Genomic DNA, 27,419 nt, shown 5'->3' with positions numbered 1-27,419 from the left:
GAATTAGCAATAACAAAAATAATACTGAAGCAAAAGTAATGAAGAAAACTTCAGGGTGATGAAAACAGATAATAGACCTAATTTAATGCCACAGACTTAAAGGACTGTCTTCCAGGAACAGTATATTTTGGATTAGATTGAAAGAAGTTCAGCTGAAGTTATCCTTTCCAAGAGGATCATACTATTGTCAGAACCACAGAATGTTTGAAAATCCTTACTAACATGTCACAGGAAGAAGCAAGTGAGGTACATGGTTCATTGTGTCCTGAGGCCACAACAGCAAAGTCATAAAGACACTATGTATGATTTATTCACATTATTTATAAAATATTTATATAAGTGCATATTTTCCCTCCTCTGTGATAAAAGCTTTTAATGTCACAATTGGCTTACTTCTGCAGGAAGAAGTCTCCACCAAATTGACATGAACAAAATTCAGAGATGAGGGCCAAGACAGGAAAAGTAATCATAAAATCTTTTCCTGAGCTGTATAGCAGTTGCTTAAACCCTAGCTCCCTGTCCATCTCTGTCAGGTAGCGAAACAAATGAACCAACTAGAGATCTGGTAAGTCTTTACTGGATAAACAAACTCTGGAAAAATGAATTGAACTAATTGTAGGCCATTTTGCTTTCCCTCAGTTTAAGAATTATTTTTAAAACAGAGGTATGCTTTAAATAGATGAATTGTATGGTATGTGAATTACATCTCAAGGAAGCTGGATTTTTTTTGTTTTCTTTTTTTTTGTCTGTGCCACATGGTTTGTGAGATGTTCATTTCTTGACCAGGGATTGAACCTGGGCCACCACAGTAAAAACTCCGAGTCCTAACCACTGAACTATCAGGAAATTCCCGTCAATGAAGCTGTTAAAACAAACAAAAAAACCCAAACCAGATGGAGAAATTCTGCCACAAAAAATGAGCGTAAATACAGTATTAAATGATGAAGAACATCAGTGTGGGAAATAGAAGAAATTTTAAGGGCGAGAAAGTTAGGTTGACTTCATAGCAAAAAAATTGTGGACATATTTAAAAATTGCCACACACTTTTTTTGTTGTTGTTGTTTCAGGAGAACAGTTGTGAGGCCAGTGCACTTTTGACTCAATGGGGCTGAATGGGTGAGTGAGTACAGGGTTCTTTGTTAAGGGTGACAGATGTGAGAGAGCTCAGACTTTGAACACATGACTGGGTTTGACTGTGTGATCTAGTCAGTGAATATAAACTCTGTGAGCTTCAGTTACCTTGTCTGTGGCAAGGAATGTCAAAGTCGGTGTTAACTTCACAGAAGAGGTCATAGTCAGTCATTTTATTTTAAAAAAACTTTTATTGTGATAAAAGTCCTATAATATAAAGCATACTATTTTAATGTTTTTAACTGTACAGTTCGGTGGCAATAAGTGCATTCACATTGTTGTACAACTCTCACCATTATCCATCTCCTGAATTTGTTACATTCCTAATTTGAAACTCTGTCCCCAAAAAACACTAACTCCCCATTCCCCCTCCCCACCCCACACTCACACCCTGGCCCTGACATCTACCAATGAATGTACTTTCTGACTCTATGAACTTAACTTTTCTAGGTACCTTGCATAAGCGGAATCAAGTAGTATTTGTTTGCACCTAATGTATATTGGAATGCATTTTTAAGATTAACTAAATATATGTCCTTAATATATGTACCTTTCTCCCCCTGCTATATAGTAGATTCTCATTAGTCCAGTTCAGTCGTTCAGTTGTGTCCGACTCTTGCAACCCCATGGACTGCAGAACGCCAGGCCTCTCTGTCCATCACCAATTCTCAGAGTTTACTCAAACTCAGGTCCATTGAGTCGGTGATGCCATCCGACCATCTCGTCCTCTGTTGTCCCCTTTTCTTCTGGCTTCAATCTTTCCCAGCATCAGGGTCTTTTCAAACAAGTCAGCTCTTCGCATCAGGTAGCCAAAGTATTGGAGTTTCAGCTTCAGCATCAGTCCTTCCAATGAATATTCAGGACTGATTTCCTTTAGGATGGACTGGTTGTATCTCCTTGCAGTCCAAGGGACTCTCAAGAGTCTTCTCCAACACCACAGTTCAAAAGCATCATTCTTCAGTGCTCAGCTTTCTTTATAATCCAACTCTCACATTCATACATGACTACTGGAAAAACCATAGCTTTGACTAGACGGACCTTTGTTGGCAAAGTAATGTCTCTGCTTTTTAATATGTTGTCTAGGTTGGTCATAACTTTTCTTCCTAGGAGCAAGCGTCTTTTAATTTCATGGCTGCAGTCAGCATCCTTAGTGATTTTGGAGCCAAAAAAAATAGTCTCTCACTGTTTTTATTGTTTCCCCATCTATTTGCCATGAAGTGATGGGACTGGATGCCATGATCTTAGCTTTCTGAATGTTGAGCTTTAAGCCAACTTTTTCACTCTCCTCTTTCACTTTCATCAAGAGGCTCTTTAGTTCTTCTTTGCTTTCTGCCATAAGGGTGGTGTCATCTGCATATCTGAGGTTATTAATATTTCTCCCAGCAATCTTGATTCCAGCTTGTGCTTCCTCCAGCCCAGCATTTCTCATGATGTGCTCTGCATATAAGTTAAATAAGCAGGGTGACAATATACAGCCTTGACATACTCCTTTCCCAGTCTGGAACCAGTCTGTTGTTCCATGTCCAGTTCTAACTGTTGCTTCCTGACCTGCATACAGATTTCTCAAGAGGCAGGTCAGGTGGTGTGGTATTCCCATCTCTCTCAGATTTTTTGACAGTTTGTTGTGGTCCACACAGTCAAAGGCTTTGGCATAGTCAACAAAACAGAAGTAGATGTTTTTCTGGAACTCTCTTGCTGTTTTGATGATCCAGTAGATGTTGGCAATTTGATTTCTGGTTCTTCTGCCTTTTCTAAATCCAGCTTGAACATCTGGAGGTTTACGGTTCACATACTGTTAAAGCTTGGCTTGGAGAATTTTGAGCATTACTTTACTAGTGTGTGAGATGAGTGCAGTTGTGTGGTAGTTTGAACATTCTTTGGCATTGCCTTTCTTTGGGATTGGAATGAAAACTGACCTTTTCTAGTCCTGTGGCCACTGCTGAGTTTTCCAAATTTGCTGGCATATTGAGTGCAACACTTTCACAGCATCATCTTTTAGGATTTGAAATAGCTCAACTGGAATTCCATCACTTCCACTAGCTTTGTTTGTAGTGATGCTTCCTAAGACCTACTTGACTTCCCATTCCAGGATGTCTGGCTCTAGGTGAGTGATCATATCATCGTGATTATCTGGGTCGTGAGGATCTTTTTTGTATAGTTCTTCTGTGTATTCTTGCCACCTCTTCTTAATATCTTCTGCTTCTGTTATGTCCATACCGTTTCTGTCCTTTATAGTGCCCATCTTTGTATGAAGTTTTCCCTTGGTATCTCTAATTTTCTTGAAGAGATCTCTAGTCTTTCCCATTCTATTGTTTTCCTCTATTTCTTTGCATTGATCACCGAGGAAGGCTTTCTTATCTCTCCTTGCTATTCTTTGGAACTCTGCATTCAAATGGATATATCTTTCCTTTTCTCCTTTGCCTTTCACATCTCTTCTTTTCATAGCTATTTGTAAGGCCTCCTCAGAATCCATTTTGCCTTTTTGCATTTCTTTCTTTCTTTTTTTTTTTTTTTTGGAGATGGTCTTGATCCCTGCCTCCTGTACAAAGTCACAAACCTCCATCCATAGTTCTTCAGGCACTGTGTCAGAGCTAATCCCTTGAATCTATTTGTCACTTCCATTGTATAATCATAAGGGATTTGATTTAGGTCATACCTGAATGGTCTAGTGGTTTTCCCTACTTTCTTCAATTTAAGTCTGAATTTGGCAGTAAGGAGTTCATGATCTGAGCCACAGTCAGCTCCTGGTCTTGTTTTTGCTGACAGTATATAGAGCTTCTCCATCTTTGGTTTCAAAGAATATAACCAATCTGATTTCAGTATTGACCATCTGGTGGTATCCATGTGTAGAGTCCTCTTATGTTGTCGAAGAGGTATTTGCTGTTATCAGTGCATTCTCTTGGCAAAACTCTATTAGCCTTTGCCTACTTCATTCTGTACTCCAAGGCCAAATTTGCCTGTTACTCCAGGTATCTCTTGACTTCCTACTTTTGCATTCCAGTCCCCTATAATGAACATCTTTTTTGGGTGTTAGTTCTAGAAGGTCTTGTAGGTCTTCATAGAACCATTTACTTTAGCTTCTTCAGCATTTCTGTTCGGGGCATAGACTTGGATTACTGTGATATTGAATGGTTTGCCTTGCAAATGAACAGAGATCATTCTGTCATTTTTGAGATGGCATCCAAGTACTGCATTTCAGACACTTTTGTTGACTATGATGGCTACTCCCTTTCTTCAAAGGGATTCTTGCCCATAGTAGTAGATATAATGGTCAATGTGAGTTCAATTCACCCAATCCAGTACATTTTAGTTTGCTGATTCCTAAAATGTTGATGTTCACTGCATCTCTTGTTTGACCACTTCCAATTTGCCTTGATAGATGGATATAACATTCCAGGTTTTTATGCAGTATTGCTCTTTACAACATTGGACTTTACTTCCATCACCAGTCACATCCACAGCTGGGTGTTGTTTTTGCTTTGACTCCATCTTTTCATTCTTTTGGCATTATTTCTCCACTGATCTCCAGTATCATATTGGGCACCTACTGACCTGGGGAGTTCATCTTTCAGTGTCCTATCTTTTTGCCTTTTCATACTTCTCATGGGGTTCTCAAGGCAAGAATACTGAAGTGGTTTGCCATTCCCTTCTCCAGTGGACCACGTTTTGTCATTAATTACCTATTTTATACTCAGTAGTGTATATATATCAATCCAGATTTTCCAATTTATCTCATCCCACTTTCCCATTTTGGTGTCCATACATCTGTTTCTCTATTTCTGCTTTGCAAATAGGTTCATCTGTATGCTTTTCTAGATTCTGCATATGTGCATTAATGTACAATATTTGTTTTTCTATTTCTGACTCATTTCACTCTGTATGACAGTGTCTGGGTCCATTCATGTCTCTGCAAATGTGCACAATTTTCATTCTTTTTTATGGCTGAATAATACTCCATTGTATATATGTATCACATCTGTGTCCATTCCTCTGTTGATGGACATTTAGGTTGCTTCCATGTCCTGGCTGTTGTAAATAGTGCTGCAGTGAGCATTGGGGGTGCATGTATCTTTTGGGATTACAGTATTCTCCAGGTATTTGCCCAGGAGTGGGGTTGCTGGGTCATGTATATGGTAGTTCTGTTTTTAGTTTCTTTTTTTTTTTCCATTTATTTTTATTAGTTGAAGGGTAATTACTCTACAATATTGTAGTGGTTTTTGCCATACATTGACATGAATCAGCCATGGATTTACATGTGTTCCCCATCCCGATCCCCCCTCCCTATTTTTAGTTTCTTAAGGAACCTCTGTATGCTGTTCTCCATAGTGGTTGTACCAGTTTACATTCCCACCGATAGTGTAGGATTCTCTTTCCTCCATACCCTCTCCAGCAGAGTTTATTGTTTGTAGATTTTTTGGTGATGGCCATTCTGACTGGCGTGAGGTGATATAAAAATATAAATGTCTGTTATAAACCTAAGCACCTTTTAAATATAAATGTCACTTCCCTACTTTAAATGCTTAAATGGCTTCTCATTTGATAATGGTGGATTATCAGTAACCTATAAATCCTGAAGGGTGGACTCCTGCTACCTCTTCCCTTGTAATCACCTGCCTTGCTGGTCTGCTTCTACTAAGAGCCTCTACTGGGTTTTTCTCTTTCTGGAGGCTCTGATCCCAGCTCTTGACATGGTTGGCTTCTTCTCATCCTTGAGGACAGTATTTAAATGTAGCTTCTACTAAAGGCCTTGATCACCCTCTTTCTAAAACTCTCCCTTTTGACTTCCCCATTATCTTCAGCAGGTCTTTGCAGCATGACGCAAATTTGTAGTTTTTTATTTATTCATGTGATTCTTTGTGATGCCCACTGTAGACTGTAAACTCTGTGAGCACTAGAACTGTGTATTTGGTGAGTTCACTGTTACATCCCTGGTGACTATCCTCGTTTTAGGCACATAAGAGACAGTCAGTAAATGTTTGGTTATTAATAACTCCACTTTGAAGAAAAAGGAACTCCACTCTGAGTAATTACATGTGCTTGTACTTTTCCTTTTTGACACCAAGAAATTGTGCAGACTCCTTCAGTAATTGCTGTAAGTCCTTTTGTTTCTTTTATTAGAAATAGTATTTTAAAACACATATCTGTGTATCTTTTTTGGGGGGATGGGGCATTCTGCAAGGCTTGTGAGATCTTAGTTCCCCCAAGCAGGGCCCAGGTCCCAGTAGTGATAGTGCTGAGCCCTGACCACTGGACCACCAGGGAATTTTTCTCTTTTTTTAAGGACTTCATTTTTTTTTTTTTTAGGACTTCATTTTTTAAGAGTAGTTTTAGATTCATGGCAAAATTAAGAGGAATGTACAGAGACTTCCCATATACCCTCTGCTCCTACACATGCATGGCCTCCCCCATTATCAGTATCCTCCATCAGAGTGGTACTGTTGTTACGATCGATGAACCAACACTGACACATCATAATTATCTAAATCCTGTACTTTAAGCTTCTGGCATATTTCAAAATAGTTTATTTTTTTCCTCCCCCTGCTGGAAGCACAGGAGGATTTTTTTGGTGGTGTACATTATGTGAATTTGGACATAATGTCCATATAATAATTTCCAACATGTTCATAATTTGGACATGTAAAATGACACGTATCCACTGTTATAGTATCAAACAGTAGTTTGGCCACCCTGAAAATCGTCTGTGCTGCACTTGTTCACCCACCACCCTTCCCATGGTAACTGCTGATCTTTTTTACTGTCTCTGTAGTTCTGCCTTTTGCAGAATGTTGTATAGTTGGAATCATACAGTATATAGCATTTTCAGATTAGCTTCTTTCACTTACTAATATGCATTTAAATTTCTTCTTTCTTTTTGTAGGTTGATAGCTCATTTCTTTTTAATGTTGAATAATATTCTGGATATTTGGGCTTTCTGATAGCTCAGCTGGTAAAGACTCTGCCTGCAACGCAGGAGACCCCAGTTTGATTCCTGGGTCTAGAAGATATGCTGGAGAAGGGATAGGCTACCCTCTCAGTATTTTTGGGCTTCCTTGGCAGCTCAGATGGTAAAGAATCCTCCTGCAACGTGGGAGAGCTGGGTTCGATGCCTGGGTTGGGAGGATCCCCCGGAGAAGGGAAAGGCTACCGATTCCAGTATTCTGGCCTAGAGAATTCCATGGACTCTATAGTCCATGGGGTCGCCAAGAGTTAGACACAACTGAGCGACTTTCACTTCACTTCACTTCAATATTCTGGATGTCTGGATATACCACAGTTTATCTATTCAACTTCTGAAGGACATTAGAGCTCTTAGCTTGTTAATAATAGTTGTTTTAAATTCCTGGTCTGATAATGCCATCATTCTTGCCATCTCTTGTTCTGTTCCTTGCTCTGTCTCTTCACATTGCATTTTTTACCTTTTAGTATGCCTTGTAATTTTTTCTTGATAGCCAGATATGATATACCTGGTAAAAGGAATTGCTGTAAATAGGCCTTTCATAATAAAATGGCAAGGTATAAGGGGAGGGGAAGCATTCTATAGTCCTGTGATTAGGTGTCAGTCTTCTGGTGACCCTGTTTCTCTGAACTGTGAGTTTCATGTGTGTCTCACTTTTGTGGAACAGGATGGCTACAGTCGTTTGGGGTTGGGCATTTCCCTTCCATCATATGGAAGGCTAGAGGGAGCTGGAGTTGAGTAGTTCTCTTTTCCCAGGTTAGTTAGGCTCTGACAAATAATACCCTAGCAAGTTAGGCTGTGATTAACTATTTTCTCCAGAGGGTAGGCATCCTTAAAAAACAGAGTCCTCTGGCATATTTAAAAATAGTTCACTTTTCTGTTACCCGACTGAAAGCTCAAGGGGATTTTTTTTTTTTTTCCCCTCTAATATTTGCTGTGGGAACCTGGTCGAGCTCCTGGAGGCAAATCTCACAAAATTGTGGGGTCCCTCCTGTGACCTGAAACCTTTAACCCTTAGAGCTATTTACACTGAGCATCCAGAAATTCGTCAGTTACAGTTCAGGTTTTCCTTCCCTGGCACTGGTTCCTGCCACATACCATCTACTCCAGTAAGCTGTGACTCCCTGTTTTCACTTGTCCTTCTCCAATCTGGGCATTAGTAGTTTGGCCTATACTCTTCCCTCGTTTATGGACCTGAGAGCTGTTGATTTTTAAGTTCCTAGAGTTTTTACCTGTTAGAGTGGTGACTTCCAAGCTCCTTACATGCAGAACTGAAAATTGTAAGTATCCTGTACATACTTCTCTCTTTCCTTTCCTTTTCTTTCCCTCTCTTTTTTCTGTAAGGACAATTTAAATCTTACCATAAAGATATGGTAAGTTTCAGATATGTCCCTTTTTTGTGGGAGAAAGTGAATCAAATGGAGGAAGTTGGTGTCAGGGCTGAAAATAAATTTGCAGATTTCTGGCTTTGGTCTTCTACTTCGCCAACTGTGTGTCTGTGTTCAACAGGCTGTTTTTGCATGGCTTAGAAAATATCTAGGAATTAAATAGTGATAATGCCAGAGAAACTCTCAGGTGAGACCATTTAGTATCTTGGTCATTAGATTTAATTTTCTGATGCTGTCTTATGACACCTAAGATGGGTAAAAATTTGGGTCATACTTTCCTAATGATTAGTGCCTTTTCTACAGTTAACACATTGCATATAACTAAGCAGGATATAGTCATCCTGGTACTTTGAATTATTACATTTTTCTTTCTCTTGAGAATGATGGCAGGAATTATGATCTCTTAGATCAACCTATTAAATCTGTTCTTTGGTTGAAAACCAAGATTGAGAACTCATTTATTATATATTCCTTTATTCATTGAATATTTGAGAACCTACTATGCCAGGCCCTATGAATAAAATGGTGAATGAGAGTTCCTATCTTCACAGAATAATATGCCAGTGAACAAGCAGTTACAGTGTGCAGTGGTTAATGCTATTTGGGGACTCTAAAAGAGTCTGTAAGAGGGGCCTAAAACCCAGAATCGAGTCAAAGGAAAAGTTTTCTAGAGAAAGATGCGTTTAAAGTAAAAGCTAAAGAGGAGCATGAGTTAACGAACTAAGGAGCAGAGATCAAAGGGGGATCCAGGCCAAGGGCCCTATGGTGAAAATGAAGTAAGTTTGGTATTCATTAGCATGTAACACGAGGGAGTGATTTAACTGACATGAAGCTGTAAAGGTGAACACGTCCCAGGTCAGGAAGGACTGTAAGCCCCCACTGAGCCACCTGGGAAGCATTTTTCAAGTGCATTGGGAAGCTGTTGTAGGCCTTCAAGTTGGAGGATGACATGATTAGACTTGCTTTTAGAAAGTTCCCTCTGGCTAGAGTGCTACACAAATTGGTTTGGAGAGAGAGGTAAGGGAGTTGAAGGGAGAAACCTGAAAGCAAGATCAGTTGAGAGATTGTTTCATTCCTGTGGGAGAATGGTTTCTTTCCAGAGTGATACTAATGAAGACTGAGGAAAGCTTAGAGACTTGAGTGTTATTTAAGAGCTAAAATTCCTTTGTGTCTTGTTTAGGTCACTGGGTAGATGGTTAGTCTAGTATTCACTGAAGAAAGAACCCAAGAGAAGAAAGTAGGTTTGACATTTTCTTGGGGAGGAGACGGATGGTGGGAGAAGTGGGAACCAAGAGAAGATGAGCTTAATTCAGACTACTGAAATTGAGGTGTCCGAATTTTCTATGGTGAGGTAGAAGAATATACCCCTGAGTATATACATCTCAAACACAGGAGAAGGGTGTTAGCTGGAAATACAAATTAAGATTCATCAGCATATAAATGAACATGTAGGAGTGCTTTGAACAATAACTTCAGTACTTTGGAACAGTGTCTTTTGTACAGTGGACACTTATTAAATATCTTTTGAATGAACACATGACTAGACACCGTGGGAGTGGTTTTGAGTGGGAAAAGAGGTAGGCCTGCGCCAGTATTGGGAGGAAATGAAGCAGTTAGGGGCAGGCTGAGCAAGAAGGAGCGGTGAGAGACAGGAGGAAAGCCTGGGAGACAGTGACCGCGAGAACCCGAACCGGAAAGGATATTTTAAGAAAGACTAAAAGGCTGTCAGGGTCAGGAGAATAAGAAGATGACTAAAACGTGTTTCTTGAATTTTTTCCTCAAGGATGTGGTTTACCTGGGTGGAGAAGGAGATCAATGGTTTGGAGGGATGGGATTAAAAACTTTATTGCAGTGAGTTCAGGAATGAGGAAACAAAAACATCTAGTGAGGACAGCTCTTCAGTTTGGTTGTGATGGGCCTTTGGGGAGAGACAGAATGGCTGCCAGACAGGAAATAGTGATCAAGGGATGAGTGTTAGAGCTTGTGTTTTTAATGGTAAGGTTGTGGACGTGTTTAATGCTCACTATAGGAAGTCAACAGAGAAGGATAAAGTTAAGAGCAATAATACAGTAAAGTTTGTAGAAGTGATTTGACTTGGGCAGGAGGGCCACCTCTCCTTTATGAGACAGGAAGGAGGTTTGGTGGTAGAAAATAAAGGGAATTTTTATCATAGGACTTTTTGTTTCTGTGAAATAGCAAGATAGAAGTTTAAATAACTAAAGTAGTACATGCTTATTTAAAATTATTTAGAATGCAGAGATATAAAATAGAAATTTAAAATTTCATTCTTTGCCCTTTAATTGTGTTCCTCAGAGATTAACTGGTTTCAGTTTCTAATGTATCCTATCAGATTTCTTTCTAAATACACACAGACTGTATTCACATGAGAGACTGCAAAAGGATTTTAACTGTTTTTTTAAAAAAGTGGGGTCATACTATACATACGATTGTGCAACAGACCTTTATCCCCCCATCATACTGTAATACTGTATTTGGTTTTCTTTTCCGAGCACATGATAAATCTACCTTTTTTTCTTTTCAGTAGCTTATACTATTCCATATATGGAGATACTTTGTTTTTTTAGCCATTCTAATCATGGGAATTTAAGTTGACTCTAGTTTCTTAATATTAAAAATAACACTCAGTGGATGTCCTTAACAGTATAGTATGGTCAAATCGTATTCAGGGTTTTAATGTATTCAGTTATGTCTGTATAAATCCCTGGTTTATTAGTTTGTTCAGTGGGTTATAATCTGTTACTGTGATTTTTTTTTTTTGTAAAGATTTCTTTCTTTCTTTTTGGCTGTGGTGGGTCTTTGTTGCTGCGTGTGGGCTTTTCTCTAGCTGTGGCGAGTGCGGGCTCCTCTTCATTGTGGTGCCCCGGCTTCTCATTGTGGTGGCTTCTCGTTGCTGAGCACAGACCTAGGATGCGCAGGTTTCAGTTGTTGCAGCGTGTGTGCTCAGTAGTTGTGGCCTGAGGAGTCTAGAGCACTGGCTCAGTAGTTGTAGCAAATGGGCTTAGCTGCCTTGTGGCTTGTGGGACCATCCCGGAGTAGGAATTGAACCCATTGCACATGGACTTAGTTCCCTGACCAGGGATTGAATCCATGTCCCTTGTGCTGCAAAGCAGATTCTTAACTACTAGCCCATCAGGGAAGTCCTGATATGGATATTGACTTTCCTGGTGATCCAGTTGTTAAGACTCTGCACTCCCAGTGCAGGGGGCCAGGGTTTGATCTTTGGTCAGGGAACTAGATCCCACATGCAGCAACTACCTGATGCAGCCAAATAAAGTTTAGGGCTTCCCAGGTGGCTCAAATGGTTAAAGAATCTGCCTGCAATGCAGGAGACCCAGGTTCAATCCTTGGGTCAGGAACATCCCCTGGAAAAGGGAATGACAACCCACTCTAGTATACTTGCCTGGAAAATCCCATGGACAGAGGCACCTGGTTGACTACAGTCCATGGGGTCACAGAGAGTCAGACATGACTGAGTGTGTAACACTTTCTTCACTTTCCCCTGCATTGGCAGAAAGATTCTTAACCACTGGACCATTAGGGAGGCCTGAGTGTAATTTATTTTGATGTTCATATTTGGCCACTGAATCCCTGTGTGTCCCTTGTGTCCTTTTGAACGTCCCCATCATTCATTGATCACTTTCTTACCTTGATTTTCTGGGCTCATCTTGTACTCCACTGCCTTAGCTCTGGAATCAGCCATTTCTGAGGAACTCTGGATCCTTGAGAACGGTTTTAAAACCGAAATCTGGGTGCCAGATGTGCTCATGCTGTTGAGTGTTGTTCCTCTCAGGCCCTGGTAGTGGGTGGAGCTCATAATTATTTTATTGCTGTGTTTGTTTGTCAAGTATATGTATGTATGGGGCTTCCCTGGTGACTCAGTGGTAAAGAATCTGCTTGTAATGCAGGCAACCTGGGTTTGATCCCTCAGTCAGGAAGATCTCCTGGAGAAGGAAATGGCAACCCACTCCAGCATTCTTGCCTGGGAAATCCCATGGATAGAGGAGCCTGGTGAGCTACAGTCCATGGGGTCGCAAATGAGTCAGACAGAACTTAGCGACTAAACAATAACATACATGTACATGTATATATAATATCATGAGTTTACATTGATACTTCCAATGCCAGTTCAATACCACCCCGTTCATTCTAGTTTTTTCCCTTTCCATTTCTGTAATTCTCTTACAGTGTAAAACCTGTCATTGTTCAGTATGTTTACTTACCTGATCCATCTGCCTGTATGTGACTGATTTCCCATAGGACCTCCACTCACTCCTCACTTCACTTGGATTCTGCTGCTCCATGCCAGACTGCCTCTTCCACATGGATGAAGATGCTTTCACCTTGCCTGTGCTCCAGCGTACCATGCTGGGTGAGGACCTAGGACTTCCATGCTGGACTCCTCACCATTTTCAGGGTCTTACACTCTGTACGGGGTCCCTTGTTCCATTCCCACTCTGTGGACCTGCACATTTTACATTTTGAGTTACATGTAAGGAAATACACAGATCTTGAGTGAACTCTTGGATTGAGTTTTGATAAGTGTAACTGATATTCAACGGCCAAGAAAGTTTCCTAGTGTCCCCTTGCATTTAGTTTCTACTTTTCCTTCAAAGAGGAGAGGATTGTTGTTGAACTTTATATTTTGAGTAACACATGTGTTTCAATGACTGTAGCTTTAAAATGTGTCTTCCAAATTAAAAAAACAATTTCTTAATTGTGGTGGGAAAAACATGTAACGCAAATGTATCCTCTTACCTATTTTTAAGTGTATAGTTTAGTAGTGTTAACTACATTCACATTGCTGTGGAACACATCCTCTCTTTTTCATCTTGCAAAACTGAAGCTCTGTACCCATCAAACAACAACTCTCTTTTGGCCCTTCACTACTTTCTGTTTCTGTAATTTTGACAACTCTAGATATCTCTATATGAGTGGAATCATGCCATATTTGTCCTTGTATATTGTGTGTGTGTGTATTTAAAAGAGTGGTCTGGCTATTCTCAGTCATTTTCTTTTCCATAAACACTTTTTAATCAACTTGTTAATATGTATAAAAATTCCATAGTGATTTTTATATGGATTGCATTAAATCTGTCAGTTTGGGGAAAATTAGCATCACAGCTGTCAATATATTGAGTCTTCCAATCTGTAAATACAGTATATCTATTTATTCAGATCTTTATTTCTGTAGTATATTATAGTTTTAAACATAAATTTTGTACATTGTATAAAATATGTTCATAAGTACTTATAGTTTTCTTGATGCTGTTTTAGATGGAATTATTATTATTTTAAAGACTATATTTTTATAGATTTTTAGGCACAATTTTAGGTTTACATAAAAATTGAACAGAAAATATGGAAAATTTTTATATACTCCCTCACAGTACCCCCTTCCCATTTTTCCTGTTTAGTAAGTATTTTTCCTTTGCATTACTGTTACACATACAACTTTTATACCTGATTAGTCAGTATGGATTTATTTCTATTAACTAAAATCCATAGTTTGCATTAGGGTCCAGTCCTGTGTTGTGTGTTACATGGGTTTTGATAACCACATAATGACATGTGTCTGTCATTACAATATCATACAAAGTGTTACTATTGCACTGAAAATCCTCTGTGGTTCACCTGTTCATCCCTCCACCCCACTAATCCTTGACAACTACTGATATATTTTTTACAATCTCAATAGTTTTTCCTTTTTCAGAATGTCATATAGTTGGAATATGCGTATTCTTTTCAGATTGGCTTCCTTCACTTAGCAGTATTCATTTAAGTTTCCTCTATGTCCTTTTGTGGCTTGATACCTCATTTCTTTTTTTTTTTTTCCTCTCATTTCTTTTTATCACTGAAGAATATTCCATTGCATAGTTATACCACAGTCTACTTATCCACTCACCTATTGAAATACATCTTGATTGCTTCCAGTTTTTGGCAGTTTCAAATAAAGCAACTGTAAACTTTCACATGAAAGTTTTTGTGTGGATTTAAGTTGTTAGTTCATTTGAATAAAGACCTAGGATTTCTGGATCATGTAGTGAAAGTATGTTTAGTTTTGTGAGAAACTGGCAAACTGTCTTCCAGGTGGCTGTACCATTTGGCATTCCCATCAGCAGTGAACAAGACTTCCTGTTGTTGCACCTGCGTTTGGTGTTGTCAGCGTTTGGGGGTTTCATCATTCTAAGAAGTTTGTAGTGGTATCTCATTTTAATTTACTGTGAGATAATTCCGTCGTAGTGTATTATGTTGAGCATCTTTTTCATATACTCACTTGTGATCTGTCTCTCTTTGGTGAGGTATCTGTTAATCTTTTGCCCTTTTTTGAAATGGATTGTTTCTTATTGCTTTAAGAGTTTTTTGTGTATTTTGGATAACAGTCTTTTTTCAGTTACGTGTTTTGTGATATTTCTCCCAGGCTATAACTTGTCTTTTCGTTTTCTTTAGAGTCACTTTGCAAAACAGAAGTTTTTAGTTTTTATTAAGTTCGACTTATCAATCTTTGTTTTCATAGATCACACTTTTATTGGTGTATTTAAGAAATCATTGCCAAGCCCATGGTCACTTAGATATTTTTCTGTAGTATCTTCTAGTAATTTCACAGTTTTTGTGTTTTATGTTTGGCTCTGTGATTGGAATTGATTTTTGTGACAGGTAAAATCTGTATCTCGATTCACTTTTTTACATATAGCATCCATTTGTTCCAGCACTACTTGTTGAGAAGATAGTCCTCCACTGAATTGCCTTTGGTCCTTTGTCCGAGAACAGTTTGACTGTATTTGTGTGTATTTGATTTGGGCTTTCTATTTTGTTTCATTGATTTATTTGTCTTTTATTTTTCCAATACAACACTGATTAGTGATCATTATAGCTTTATAATGAGTCTTGAAGTTGAGTAGTGTCTGTCTTTTGACTTTGTTCTTTTCTTTCAATAGTATGTTGGCTATTCTGGGTCTTTTGCTTTTTCATATAATAATTAGAATCAGTTTGCCAGTGCTCACAAAAATAACTGGATGAGAGTTTGTTTTTTAAATGGTAGTAAAAAATTTTTTCTACATGGGGAGATATGAAAAATTGTGAGATACTGAAGGAGTAAAACTTGTTAGGTGGGCTTGGTCTGGGTTCCAGTGTGAGATGGAGGCTTCTGATGGAGATGGAGGCTCTTCCCAAAGACACCAAATCTTAGAGTTGTACACAGAAGAATATCCTCTGAATATCCTCTGAAAGGAATCCAGAAACTGGATGAATAACTCCTGCACATTGGGCAAATGAGGAAAAACCCACGGCAAAAAGAATCAGAAAAACTGAGATAAACTCTTTCCAAAAAACCCACCCCCAGCACAGCAACACACAGTCAGGAGAGAACTTAAAGATCCCAGCTTGTGAGGTGTGAAGGGGTTGGACCCAACCTGTAGCACCCCAACATTTTAGTCTTTGACCTGAAGGATGGCCCCCAAAACACCTGGCTCTGAAACCAGTGAAGCTTGTGTCTCTGGGACCCTGAAGACTATAGCAAACAGGGAAATAATTTTTAATAGTTCTTGCCATGGCTGTCCCCCTGAATTCAGTGCAGAGACAGAAGACAGAAATACCCATCTCCCAGTCTTTCCCTGAAGGAGGACTGTTTGCATATTCAAAGTACTGCTGCGTAAGAGTCAAGCTTCTAATTCATCTCACATCTAGGGACAGACCACAGTGCTCCATAGAGACTTGGGAGGCTGGCAGGTATCACTTCCACATTCTCCTTGTGGTGTCTCTGGTGTCTCTCTGTTATGAGTTGAACACTCATCTGTTGTCCTGGCTCTTGTGGCTGCATCTTAGGGGATGCACCCCTGTTTCACTTGCATTCGTGGGTCCCACAGGACTGTAACAAATAAACAGTTCTTACCTAACTATCTGCTAACTAGCTCTGAGGGAGCTGACTAAAAAGCCCAGTCCCCAGTCTCTCCCTGAAAGATCTACCTACATACTTTAAAAGCTCCTGTGGATGGTCCACCTTCTAGTCAGCCTGCATCTAGGTGCTGACTGAGATTCCCTCTTTGGGACACTGGAAGATCTTGGCACACCCTCAACTAAGAAGATTAAAATAATATTAAGCATCTTTTCTGACCACAGTGGTATGAAATTAGAAGTCAATTGCAAGAAGCCAATTGGAGAATTCATAAATATCTTGAGATTAAACAACATGCTACTAAGGAAAAATCAAAAGAGAAATCAGTGTATGTTAGAAGGTCTGTATTAGAAATCAGCGTATATTAGAAGGTCTAGCCAGAGCAGTTAGGCAAGATAAAGAAATAAAAGGCTGCTGCTGCTTTTTTCTCTTTCTTTGGCTGTGCTGCACAACTTAGGGGATCTCAGTTCTCTGATCAGGGATTGAACCTGGGCCACAGCAGTGAAAGCCCAGATCCTAACCACTACACCTCCAGGGAACTCTCAAAGGCTTCCCAATTGGAAAGGAAGAAGTAAAACTGTCACTGTGTGCAAGTGACACAGTACTACATGTCGAAAACCCTAAAGATACCACCAAAAGACTGTCGGAACTAATTGACAAATTCAGTAAAGTTGCAGGATACATACATACAAAATTAGTATGCAAAAGTCTATTGGGTTTCAATGATGAACTATCTGAGGAATTTTTAAAATCCCATCTGTGAGTACATCAAATAGGAAAAGGAGTACATCAAGGCTGTATATTGTCACCCTGTTTATTTAACTTATATGCAGAGTACATCATGAGAAACACTGTCCTGGATGAAGCACAAGCTGGAATCAAGATCTCTGGGAGAAATATCAATAACCTCACATATGCAGACGACACCACCCTTATGGCAGAAAGTGAAAAAGAACTAAAGAGCCTCTTGATGAAAGTGAAAGAGGAGAGTGAGAAAGTTGGCTTAAAGCTCAGCATTCAGAAAACTAAGATCATGGCATCCGGTCCCATCACTTCACTGCAAGTCAATGGGGAAACAGTGGCTAACTCAGTTTTTTTGGGCTCCAAAATCACTGCAGATTTTGGTTGCAGCCATTAAATTAAAAGACACTTACTCCTTGGAAGAGAAGTTATGACCAACCTAGACAACATATTAAAAAGCAGAGACATTACTTTGCCAAGAAAGGTCCGTCTAGTCAAGCCTATGGTTTTTCCAGTACTCATGCATGGACATGAGAATTGGACTATAAAGAAAGCTGAGCACCGAAGAATTGATGCTTTTGAACTGTGGTGTTGGAGAAGACTCTTGAGAGTCCCATGGACTGCAAGGAGATCCAACCAGTCCATCCTAAAGGAGATCAGTCCTGAATGTTCATTGGAAGGACTGATGTTGAAGCTGAAACTCCAATACTTTGGCCACCTGATGCGAAGAGCTGACTCATTGGAAAAGACCCTGATGCTGGGAAAGATTGAGGGCAGGAGGAGAAGGGGATGACAGAGGATGAGATGGTTGGATGGCATCACCGACTCAGTGGACATGAGTTTGGGTAGGCTCCGGGAGTTGGTGATGGACATGGAGGCCTGGCAAGCTGCAGTCCATGCGGTTGCAAGGAGTCAGACATGACTGAGCAACTGAACTGATACTGATGAGTACATCAAAATAATAAATACTACCTAGGAATAAATTTAATCAGCCAAGTAAAAGATACGTACATTGAAAACTATAAGACATTGAAAGAAATTGAGACACAATACAAAGACACATACAAATAAATGGAAAGATATTTTGTACTCATTAACTGGAAGAATTAATCTTGTTAAATTGCTCATACTATGTGATCCCATGCAATCCTTATCAAAATCCCAATGATACTTTTCATAGAATAAAATCAATCCCAAAGTTTGTATGGAACACAGAAGACCCCAAAGAGCTAAAGCAATCTTGAGAAGGAACAATAAAACTGGAAGTATCACATTTCCTGACTTCAAATTGTAATACAGAAGTTACAGTGATCAAAACAGTATGGTGGTATTGGTAAAAAATCAGACACATAGATCAAAGGCACAGGATCGAGATCCCAGAGGTAAACCTATGCATATATGGCCAATTAATTTCCAACAAGGGAGCCAAGAATATACAATGGAAACAGGATAGTCTTTTCAATAAGTGGTAGTGGGAAAATTGGACCCCTGTCTTAAACCGTACACAAAAACTCAAAATGGATTATAGACTTGAGGGACTCCCCTAGCGGTCCAGTGATTAAGAGTCCACATTTCCAATGCAGGGGACACAGGTTTGATCCCTGGTTGGGGAGATAAGATCCACGTGCCGTGCAGCATGGCCAAAAGATTTTTAAAAAATAGATTACAGATTTGATAAGATCTGAAACCATAAAACTCCTAAAAGAAAACATAGTTCATAAGCACCTTAACATTGGTCTTAGCAGTGATGTTTTTTTTAGATTGACACCTAAAGCAAATGCCTCAAAAGCAAAAATAAACAAGCTGGATTATATCAAACTAAAAAGCTTTTGCATAACAAAGAGATCCATCAATAAAATGAAGAGTCGGTACTTCCCTGGTGGTCCAGTGGTTTAGTATCCACCTTCCGATGCTGGGGATACAGGTTTGTTTCTTCATCAGGGAACTAATATCCCACATGCCATGGGGCAACTAAGCCCACTTGTTTCAAATACTGAACCCGCATGCCACAGCTACAGTGCCTACCTGCTCTGGATCCCACATGCCACAACTAAGACCCAACAGAGCCAAAAATAAACATTTATTAAAAAATGAAGAGTCAGCCTATAGAATGGGAGAAAATATTTGCAAATCAAGTATCTGATAAGGGATTAATATCTTAAATACATTTTTTAAAAGCTCATACAACTCAGGGAAGAAAATCAGATTTTAAAATGGGCAGAGGAACTGAATAGACATTTTTTCAAAGGAGACGTACAGATGGCCAGCATCATGTTGAAAAGGAGCTCAGCATCACTAATCATTAGGAAAAGGCAAGTCAAACCCACAATATGATATCACTTCATACCCATTATGGCTGTCATCAGAAATACAAGAGATAAGTGTTGACATGACTGGAGAAAAGTGAACCTTTACGTGCTGTTGATGATAATGTAAATTAGTGTAGCCACTGTGGTAAGCAGTACGAAGGTTCCATTGTTGGGTATAGGGCCTCTCTGGTAGCTCAGCTGGTAAAGAGAAGGGAATGGCTACCCACTCCAGTATTCTGGCCTGGAGAATTCCATGGACTGTATAGTCCATGGGCTTGCAAAGAGTTGGACAGGACTGAGCGACTTTGACTTTCTGTTCAGTGTATATCCAATGGAAAGAAAATTGTTATCTTAAAGAGATACCTGCACCCCCGTGTTCTTTGCAGCATTATTTACAATAGCCAAGACGTAGAAACAACCTACGTGCCTGTCAACAGATAAATGAATAACCACATGCCTGACACACATACAGGGACTTTCCAGATAGCTTGGTGGTAAAGAATCCACCTACAGTGCAGGAGACGTGGGTTTAATTCCTGGGCCAGGAAGATCCCCTGGAGAAGGAAATGGCAATCCATTCCAGTATTCTTGCCTGGGAAATCTCATGGACAGAGGAGCCCTGTGGGCCACAGTCCATGGGGTCACGAAGGAGTCGTACATAACTTAGTGACTAAACAACAACAGTAACACACAGAGATAGGAATATTATTCAGCCATAAAAATGACATCCTGTCATTTGCAACAGTATGGCATTATGCTCAATGAAATAAGTCAAACAGCTAAATGCAAATACTGTGTGATCTTATCTGTGGAATCATAGAAAAGGAGAACAGACTGATGTAGCCAGAGATGAGAGTAGGGGACAGGGGCTGCAAAATGCTGAAGGTAAATTAAAAGATAGAAGCTTTCAGTTACAAGATAAATAATTTCTGGGGTGGGTACAGCATGGGATCTGTGGTTAACAATACTGTGTTGTATATATCAAAGTTGCTAAGAGAGTAGATTTTTAAAGTTCTCATTATAAGGAAAAAGTTGAATCTGTCTGGTGATGGATGCTAACTTCTTCTGATAATTATTTTGTAATACATTCCTGTATCTAATCATGTTGTATACTGTAAACTAATACTAATATATGACTAATGTGTGTCAGTTGTATAGCAATAAAGTTGGAAAACATAATTATCAGGTGGGAATATATTGATCATTGAGAGTTGGAATAGTAAGAATGGGAGAAGTTAATAATTGGAATTTGTGGAAAAAAGAAAAATTAATACCAGAACCAAGACACTTCTTTGAGAAAGATCTTCAGTGTTCTTCTTACTTGCTGCAAGTAATAAATTCTTCCTTCTCCCCGAAAAAAAAAAACAACTAACCGAAATGAGAATCTGTAAACTTTGTTCTTCCCTTCAGTAATAGCACTCCCATAATGTATTTTGGTTAAATAAAAAGATTTTGATCATTCATTAGGTTAATTAAAGTGAGAGTCTTATTGGTGTCCCTTAAAAAAAAAGTTAGAATGAGTATAAGCATTTTGTTTTTACTTAAATTTTAGTATACTTTTAAAAATTGCCACTATTTTTGATAGTTTTTTTAAGCACACATGCAAGCACATTCACGTGTGCAGATATCATTTTTACTGAATGTTTACTGAATACTTTCTTTGGGTGTGAAATGTATATATATAGATAGATAGATAATTGTTCAGTCATGTCCGACTCTTTGCGACTCCATGGACAGCAACCTTCCAGGCTCCTCTGTCCTCGGGGATTCTCTAGGCAAGAGTGCTGGAGTAGGTTGCCATACCCTCCTCTAGGGGATCTTCCTGACCTAGGGTTCGAGCCCAGGTCTCCCACATTGCAGGCAGATTCTTTACCATCTGAGACACCAGGGAAACCCATACTGCCCTTGAAATTTATCCTGTGTTCTAAACATCATATTAGGCTTTGATCTCATTCTTTGAGAGCTTACAGGGGGAATTTCAGATTTGTTACAGGCACTTTTTGTTGGCAACTTTCTACACAAGGGGAATTTTGTTGGGGGCTCTGCAAAGAATTTTCATCTTCACCAAAAAAAGAGATGCATGATGAGAAAATCCTGCTATTGCTCTTTCATTTCTGTTTTGGACGCTGATATGGGAAGTGATACCTGATGCTGAAATTTGTGACCAGGAGGCTGCAAGCATTAGGACCAAAGCCAACTTGTATTAATGAAGGAACAATAGAAAAGAGAGTCTGGTCACTTTGGAGATTCTTTAAACATACTCTTACCGTATGATCCAGCTACACTCATAAACAATTTCATCTGTAAATTACATCAGGAGAGAGAAATTTAGAAGCTTAACAAAGTCCTGTCATGACTATCAACAAAGAATGTGTGTGTTTTGACTTTAAAATTTAAATATGTTCCTCATTTTTTACAATGCCAGTATATGAGAATCTAAAATAACAAGTTTTAAATCAGGGGGAGAAGTGAACACAAATGAAAAATACAAAGAATAATAGACAAGGTAGTACAGTTTTCCAAATCTTAAAAATGAGACTATTATAGCAATGATAATTGATGAAGCTTTAGGGGATTAGTTCAGTGGTCAAAAGTGTCTGGACAAGCTAAAACATCCTTAACCTGTTCTTAGAAAAATGTATGATGTAAGGGAAGAGAGTATATGTAGCCTGACAGTTTTTCATATGTAGACACATGACCACCTGTTAAGATGGGACTGTTTAAATAAAACATCTTAAATTGTGTTTCTCTCTCTCTCTTTTTTTTTTTGGTCACATTACAAGGATTGCAGGATCTTAGTTCCCCAACCAGGAGTTGAACTCACGCCCTCGGCAGTGAAATCACCAAGTCTTAACAGCTGGACCTCCAGGGAATTCCCCATTTCTCTTTCTTTACTCATCTTGTTTGAGGGACCTTGGGTAGACAACAGAAATAATTGAAGGCTATTTGATTAAGTTGTAATAAGAGAAAGTAATAAGAAATATAAATTCATAATGTTGTTTATGTAGGAAGCCCAGTAATTGTTGACCTATTCTTACCACCCTGCTTTTTTACCTTAACAATATATGTTATGAAAGTAGACATATAATTTCCTGAATTCGGGGAAATACATTATAATGATTGTTAGCATTACAGAAGCATAAAGTCATTATGCAGTATTAATAATGGAAAGAAAAACAGAAAAGATGGAAATAAACAGTTTAACTACTATAATGAAGTAAACCTTGTATTCTGGGATCATGTGCCCATTTGTAAATTCAGCTCACAGGTTTGTGTCTGTTCCTGTACTAGGGAATTAGTGGTGTCTGTAAGAAGCTTATACAGTCTAGACGTACTTACTTTCTTGTATTACGTGTAATAATAACCAAGCAGTTCTAATTTTCTTCTTCCTTAAAATTTTAAGGTAAATCTTTAATGAAAGTGAAATAAAAGTATGTGTTTAGTCTGTGATTGCTGTGACACAATATTCTGTGACAACAGTATATTTTTTTATTAAGGAAAATCACCTAGATTTTCAAAAATTAGTGTTGAAATTACCTCATTGTAAACTTTGTCTTGGGCTTAGTCCTGAATTGAGAAACTGGAGAGTTCTGAAATGGATGAGTTTTAAGATTTTTTGTTTCTCAAATTTATTTTCACTTGGAGGTCGTGCAAAGGATCTACTTCAGTCACTCTGTTATTTATACTCAGTCCACAATGAAAACTAGACCAAAAGTTGAGCTTTCCAGAAATTTAGTGTTGGACTACTTTGTAGCACTAGGGTTTTGGAAAGGCCGTTATAGAAGTGGTGCCTCTGGAGGTGTTAGTTGCTTTTGGGCTTCCCAGGTGGCTCGGTGGTAAAGAATCCACCTGCCTATGCAGGAGATGCAGGAGACATAGGTTGGATCCCTGGATTGAAATGATCCTTTGGAGGAGCAAATGGCAACCCAACTCTAGTATTCTTGCTTGAAAAATTCCATGAACAGAGGAGCCCGCTGGGCTGCAGTCCATGAGGTCACAAAGAGTCAGACATAAGTGAGCAACTGAGCCCGCACATTCACGCACTGTGTCAATCAGTAACTTGTTTTGGATTTTGTGATTGTTGTTAGTGCTTGATAAATGGTGGGGATGGAGGAGGGAGACAGTGGGTAGATAGTGGGTTCATTTCTGATAGATTCTGTCCAAATTAAAAAGAAGAGCTTTTAATCGCCCTCAGTTTATTTAATTTAGTGGAACCCCACCATATTTTTGTTAGCCAGTGATGAAAAAGCCAACAAATAACTTTCCTTTGAGTGATATGAAAACACCAGAAGAAAGCATTTTATGTTAAAGGGCTGTGTGTTCCCGTAATTGCCATGGTCTGTAGCATACTGAGTGTGTTTTACCAGGTAAATTACTAGTCCAGATGGCTAAACTTTTGGAGGATATAAAACCCAAATCCATTTCAGGATGCTATCCACTTTGCATAGTTTTGGATAGGATCCATTCTAGTTAGTGGTAACGCTCTTAATTTGTTTTTAAAATACAACTTTTAACTATGCTTTTTTTATTTTTACCTAGGTTACACAATGTTCTCCTATGCTTGAGATCTACAGACTACGTATCCTACAAGAACTAATCAATGGTTTTTCATCTCCTGGAAATAAAAACGTAAATATGGTGCCAGAAGAACTCCTTACCTTACTCTGACGACAGGTTATTCAGCCATACTTTTATATTGAAGAGACGTATACAGATTCAATTACTTGTGCAGAGACACTGTCTTGTAGGATCATGGACCATCCTAGTAGGGAAAAGGATGAAAGACAACGGACAACTAAACCCATGGCACAAAGGAGAGAACATTGTTCCCGACCATCTGGCTCAACATCGTCTGGGGTTCTTATGGTGGGACCCAACTTCAGGGTTGGCAAGAAGATAGGGTGTGGGAACTTCGGAGAGCTCAGATTAGGTAAGAACTTGGTTCTTATTATTGGTTTAGACTAACAGCAACAGCAGAAGCTGTAATAAGCTTTGATGTGTTTCAAGACATGCAGTTTATAATTTTATGCGATGTTCTTATAATGAGGAACTGTTGTTAAAAGAACTGAAGAATTCATGAAGGTGACTATAGTCATTGTCAGGTGTTATTGGTATCCAAGGTTCATCCCTCTATGTGTGTGATAGGATTTAATATTTTCTGCCAGTGCTGAGATTTTATGATGGAGGGAGATCCACATGCAGGTAACAGTAAAATGAAGATTCTGATTTAGTTGGTTGGAGAGAGAGCCCTGTGTTCTTTTTAACAAACTCCCTGTTGACTGAGATGCTGTTGGTTCTTGAGTCACATTTTGAGAAGGTTTATTAAGGCTTTATTTTAATTCAGACTCTGCCCCTAGTAAAGGAAGAGTAAGTCCTTGCGCACTTACTCTGCAAGGAGATACATCAGTGTTCAGAGAGGTTTTCCAACTGATAACTGTGTTTACATTCCTTCCTGGAAGTTCCAGCATCAGGACTAAGCTAGAGCTCCAGGGAGAAACTTTGCAATTTTTTATTTCCCAACCAAGGAGAGAATTTTTTATTTTGAGAATTAATTTATGTGTGAGATGATGAATAATGATAAAATCAACCAATTTGAAGATGTGAAATTGGGAAGAAGGTACATTGGTTATTTAGACACTTTTTATGACCTTCTCTAGGTGAATGCAGAAGAGAAAATGAAAGATAAATTTGTGATGTCATCAGCTTAGAGATTGTGACAGATCCTTTTTTAGGCTAAAATGTTTTCTTATTTTTCATAGCTGTTGAGGCTGTATATTTTATGAAGACCTATTGTAAGAGGCTTTGCCCTCTGAGGGAACAGAGCATGGGAGCTTAAGATAATTTTTGTTGATTACCTCTGCTACTTCTGATGATTTTTCAAAAGAAGATTGAAAAATATCTTCTCATCCCCCCATACAGAGATTCAGCTGCACTAGCCAGAGATCACTGGGTGCAGAATTGAATTTAGGGATGCTGAGAATGAATTTATTTTTACCACTAGAAGACTAGCAGCCTGGAATTTTAAGACCTGACTAGGATAATGAAAGCCTTTTTATATTTAGTGATGTGTTCATGTTCGGGTTAGCTAAGCCAGCAGATGCTACTGAGAATAGGAGTAAGATGTGTAATTTCACACTGCTTGAGTTCCTATCAACTGTTGAGTTGCTTTAGCAGCTAGGTTTGTGAATATTCATTTATATAATGGATTGACTTTGCTCTAGCAACACAGTAGTACTTGAATTAAATAGATGGTAACATAAACATCCACAGAATTACTGCTGAGAGTCAATTTATAATGTATATAAATAAATTCATGCTTTCTCAAAACACCATAAAATTGTTTAGTTTCTATAAGGATGAAGGAAAATTTTGGTCAGTGAAAACTGGAAATGTATTTTGTTTAGTTACTTGAGTCTGGACTTGTACGTATCATCTTTACGTTTACACAAAAATGGAAAAATCTATTTAAGTCGAAGGATAAATTTGTAACCTATGTATATTCTCAGACTGGTAAAGTGTTGTGTTTTATTTCCTGTAATGAAGCTAGGGTAATTATGATGGGTCTCATTTTGACTTGTCTTGTAGTCAGTAGAAAGAACTCATCTTTCTTTTCAAGTGGTTTTATTCTTGTGTGCCAGTGAGGTTTTCATTCGCTCTGGGACCATTACTGTTAGGGCATTGTATCTGGGAATACTTTTTATTGACAGAAACAAGAAAAGGAACGTTCAGAATCATTTGATATCTTCCTGACAATAGGGTGTGCTATATACTCCATTCCATTGCCCTCTTTCTGTGATATTAGTAAGTAGGGGACTATGCAGATAACAGAAGGTGTAAACTGGAAAATTCTGAACTCAAGAAGGCACAGATAGGCCTCCACCCAGGCTACCATTACAGGGCTGTGCTTTCTTCTCCAAATTCATTCTTTCTCTAGCTACACTGTCCCTTTTGTCCCTCAAATAATCAGTTGTGTTCATGGTTCAGAGCTTTTACACCTACAATTCCTTATGTCTATAGAATTCTTTCTTCAAAATTTTGCTTAGCTAATTGCTTCTCATTCCTCAGGCCTCAGCTTTCATGTTACTGACTCAGAGAAACCTGCTGTGACTTCTTTCCACCTCCATTTAAAATAGTACGTTTTTCCCCAGCCTCCTTTTATCCCATCAGACTGCTTCACTTTATTCATCACATTGATCACTGTCCAAAGTTATTTTATTAATATATGTTTACCTGTTAATTGTCTCTTCTTACAGTTGAATATAAGCCCCTGGGAGAGCAGGGGATTCTATCTGTATTGTTTGCTGCTGTTACTTGTGGCATGCATGAAGTGACAGCCAGATGAATAGGAAGCAGAGGGGCAGGGGCAACATGAGCATCTTTGGGTTCCTGGTAGGAGGGGGTCATGGTGGGTAGTGGCCTTAACATTTAGATAGACTCTTGGATTCCAGACAGAGAACCCTCCCCAAAAAGGTGATGATCAGTGTATTTTGGTTCTCTGTAAATCTGTTTCCACCATATCATCCATTTAACAAACACTTCTTGAACATTTACCATCTTGCTAGTCTTTGGGAAAGATATGGAAGATAACAAGGTGTCCTTGTGAATCTCACAATCTGGGGGGAAAGATAAGTTAGGAGTATGGGATTAACATATACATACCACTATATATAAAATATAAAATAATCAATAAAGATTTAATGTATAGAACGGTGAACTTTATTCAATATCTTGAAATAACCTATGAAAGAAAAGAATCTAAAAAAAATGTATGTATAACTGAATCACTTTGCTGTATACCTGAAACAAACATAATATTATAAATCAACTACAGTTAAAAGAATCTCACTGGCTAGTGGTAGAAAGAGAAAAACAGATTACAGCATAAAGTGATAAATATTATAGTAGATTGTGTAAAAATGACACTGGCAGAGAAGGTTAATGAAGGTTTCACAGAAGCGTGTTATTTGATTGAGAGTAGGAT

The 27,419-nt window shown here is 38.7% G+C and overlaps 1 protein-coding gene across 5 annotated transcripts in view; it reads left to right on the top strand.

The window, feature by feature from the left end:
* CSNK1G1 (casein kinase 1 gamma 1) overlaps window positions 1-27,419 on the top strand; it is a 154,272-nt gene that overhangs the window by 24,028 nt on the left and 102,825 nt on the right. For 4 of the 5 annotated variants that reach the window (XR_006343843.1, XM_043918914.1, XM_043918916.1 and 1 more), the window contains exon 2: window positions 23,978-24,368. Coding sequence is in view for 4 of the 5 variants with exons in the window: in XM_043918914.1 (XP_043774849.1) it covers window positions 24,191-24,368 (178 nt within the window). In the remaining variant the exon portion in view is untranslated. Of the gene's footprint in view, window positions 1-12,754; window positions 12,867-23,977; window positions 24,369-27,419 lie in introns of all 5 variants that reach the window. The other variant, XM_043918915.1, reaches the window with a different exon arrangement.

This window comes from Cervus elaphus, chromosome 12 (assembly GCF_910594005.1).
Source record: "Cervus elaphus chromosome 12, mCerEla1.1, whole genome shotgun sequence".
NCBI lineage: Eukaryota > Metazoa > Chordata > Mammalia > Artiodactyla > Cervidae > Cervus > Cervus elaphus.
This window is presented reverse-complemented; position numbering and strand designations above follow the sequence as displayed.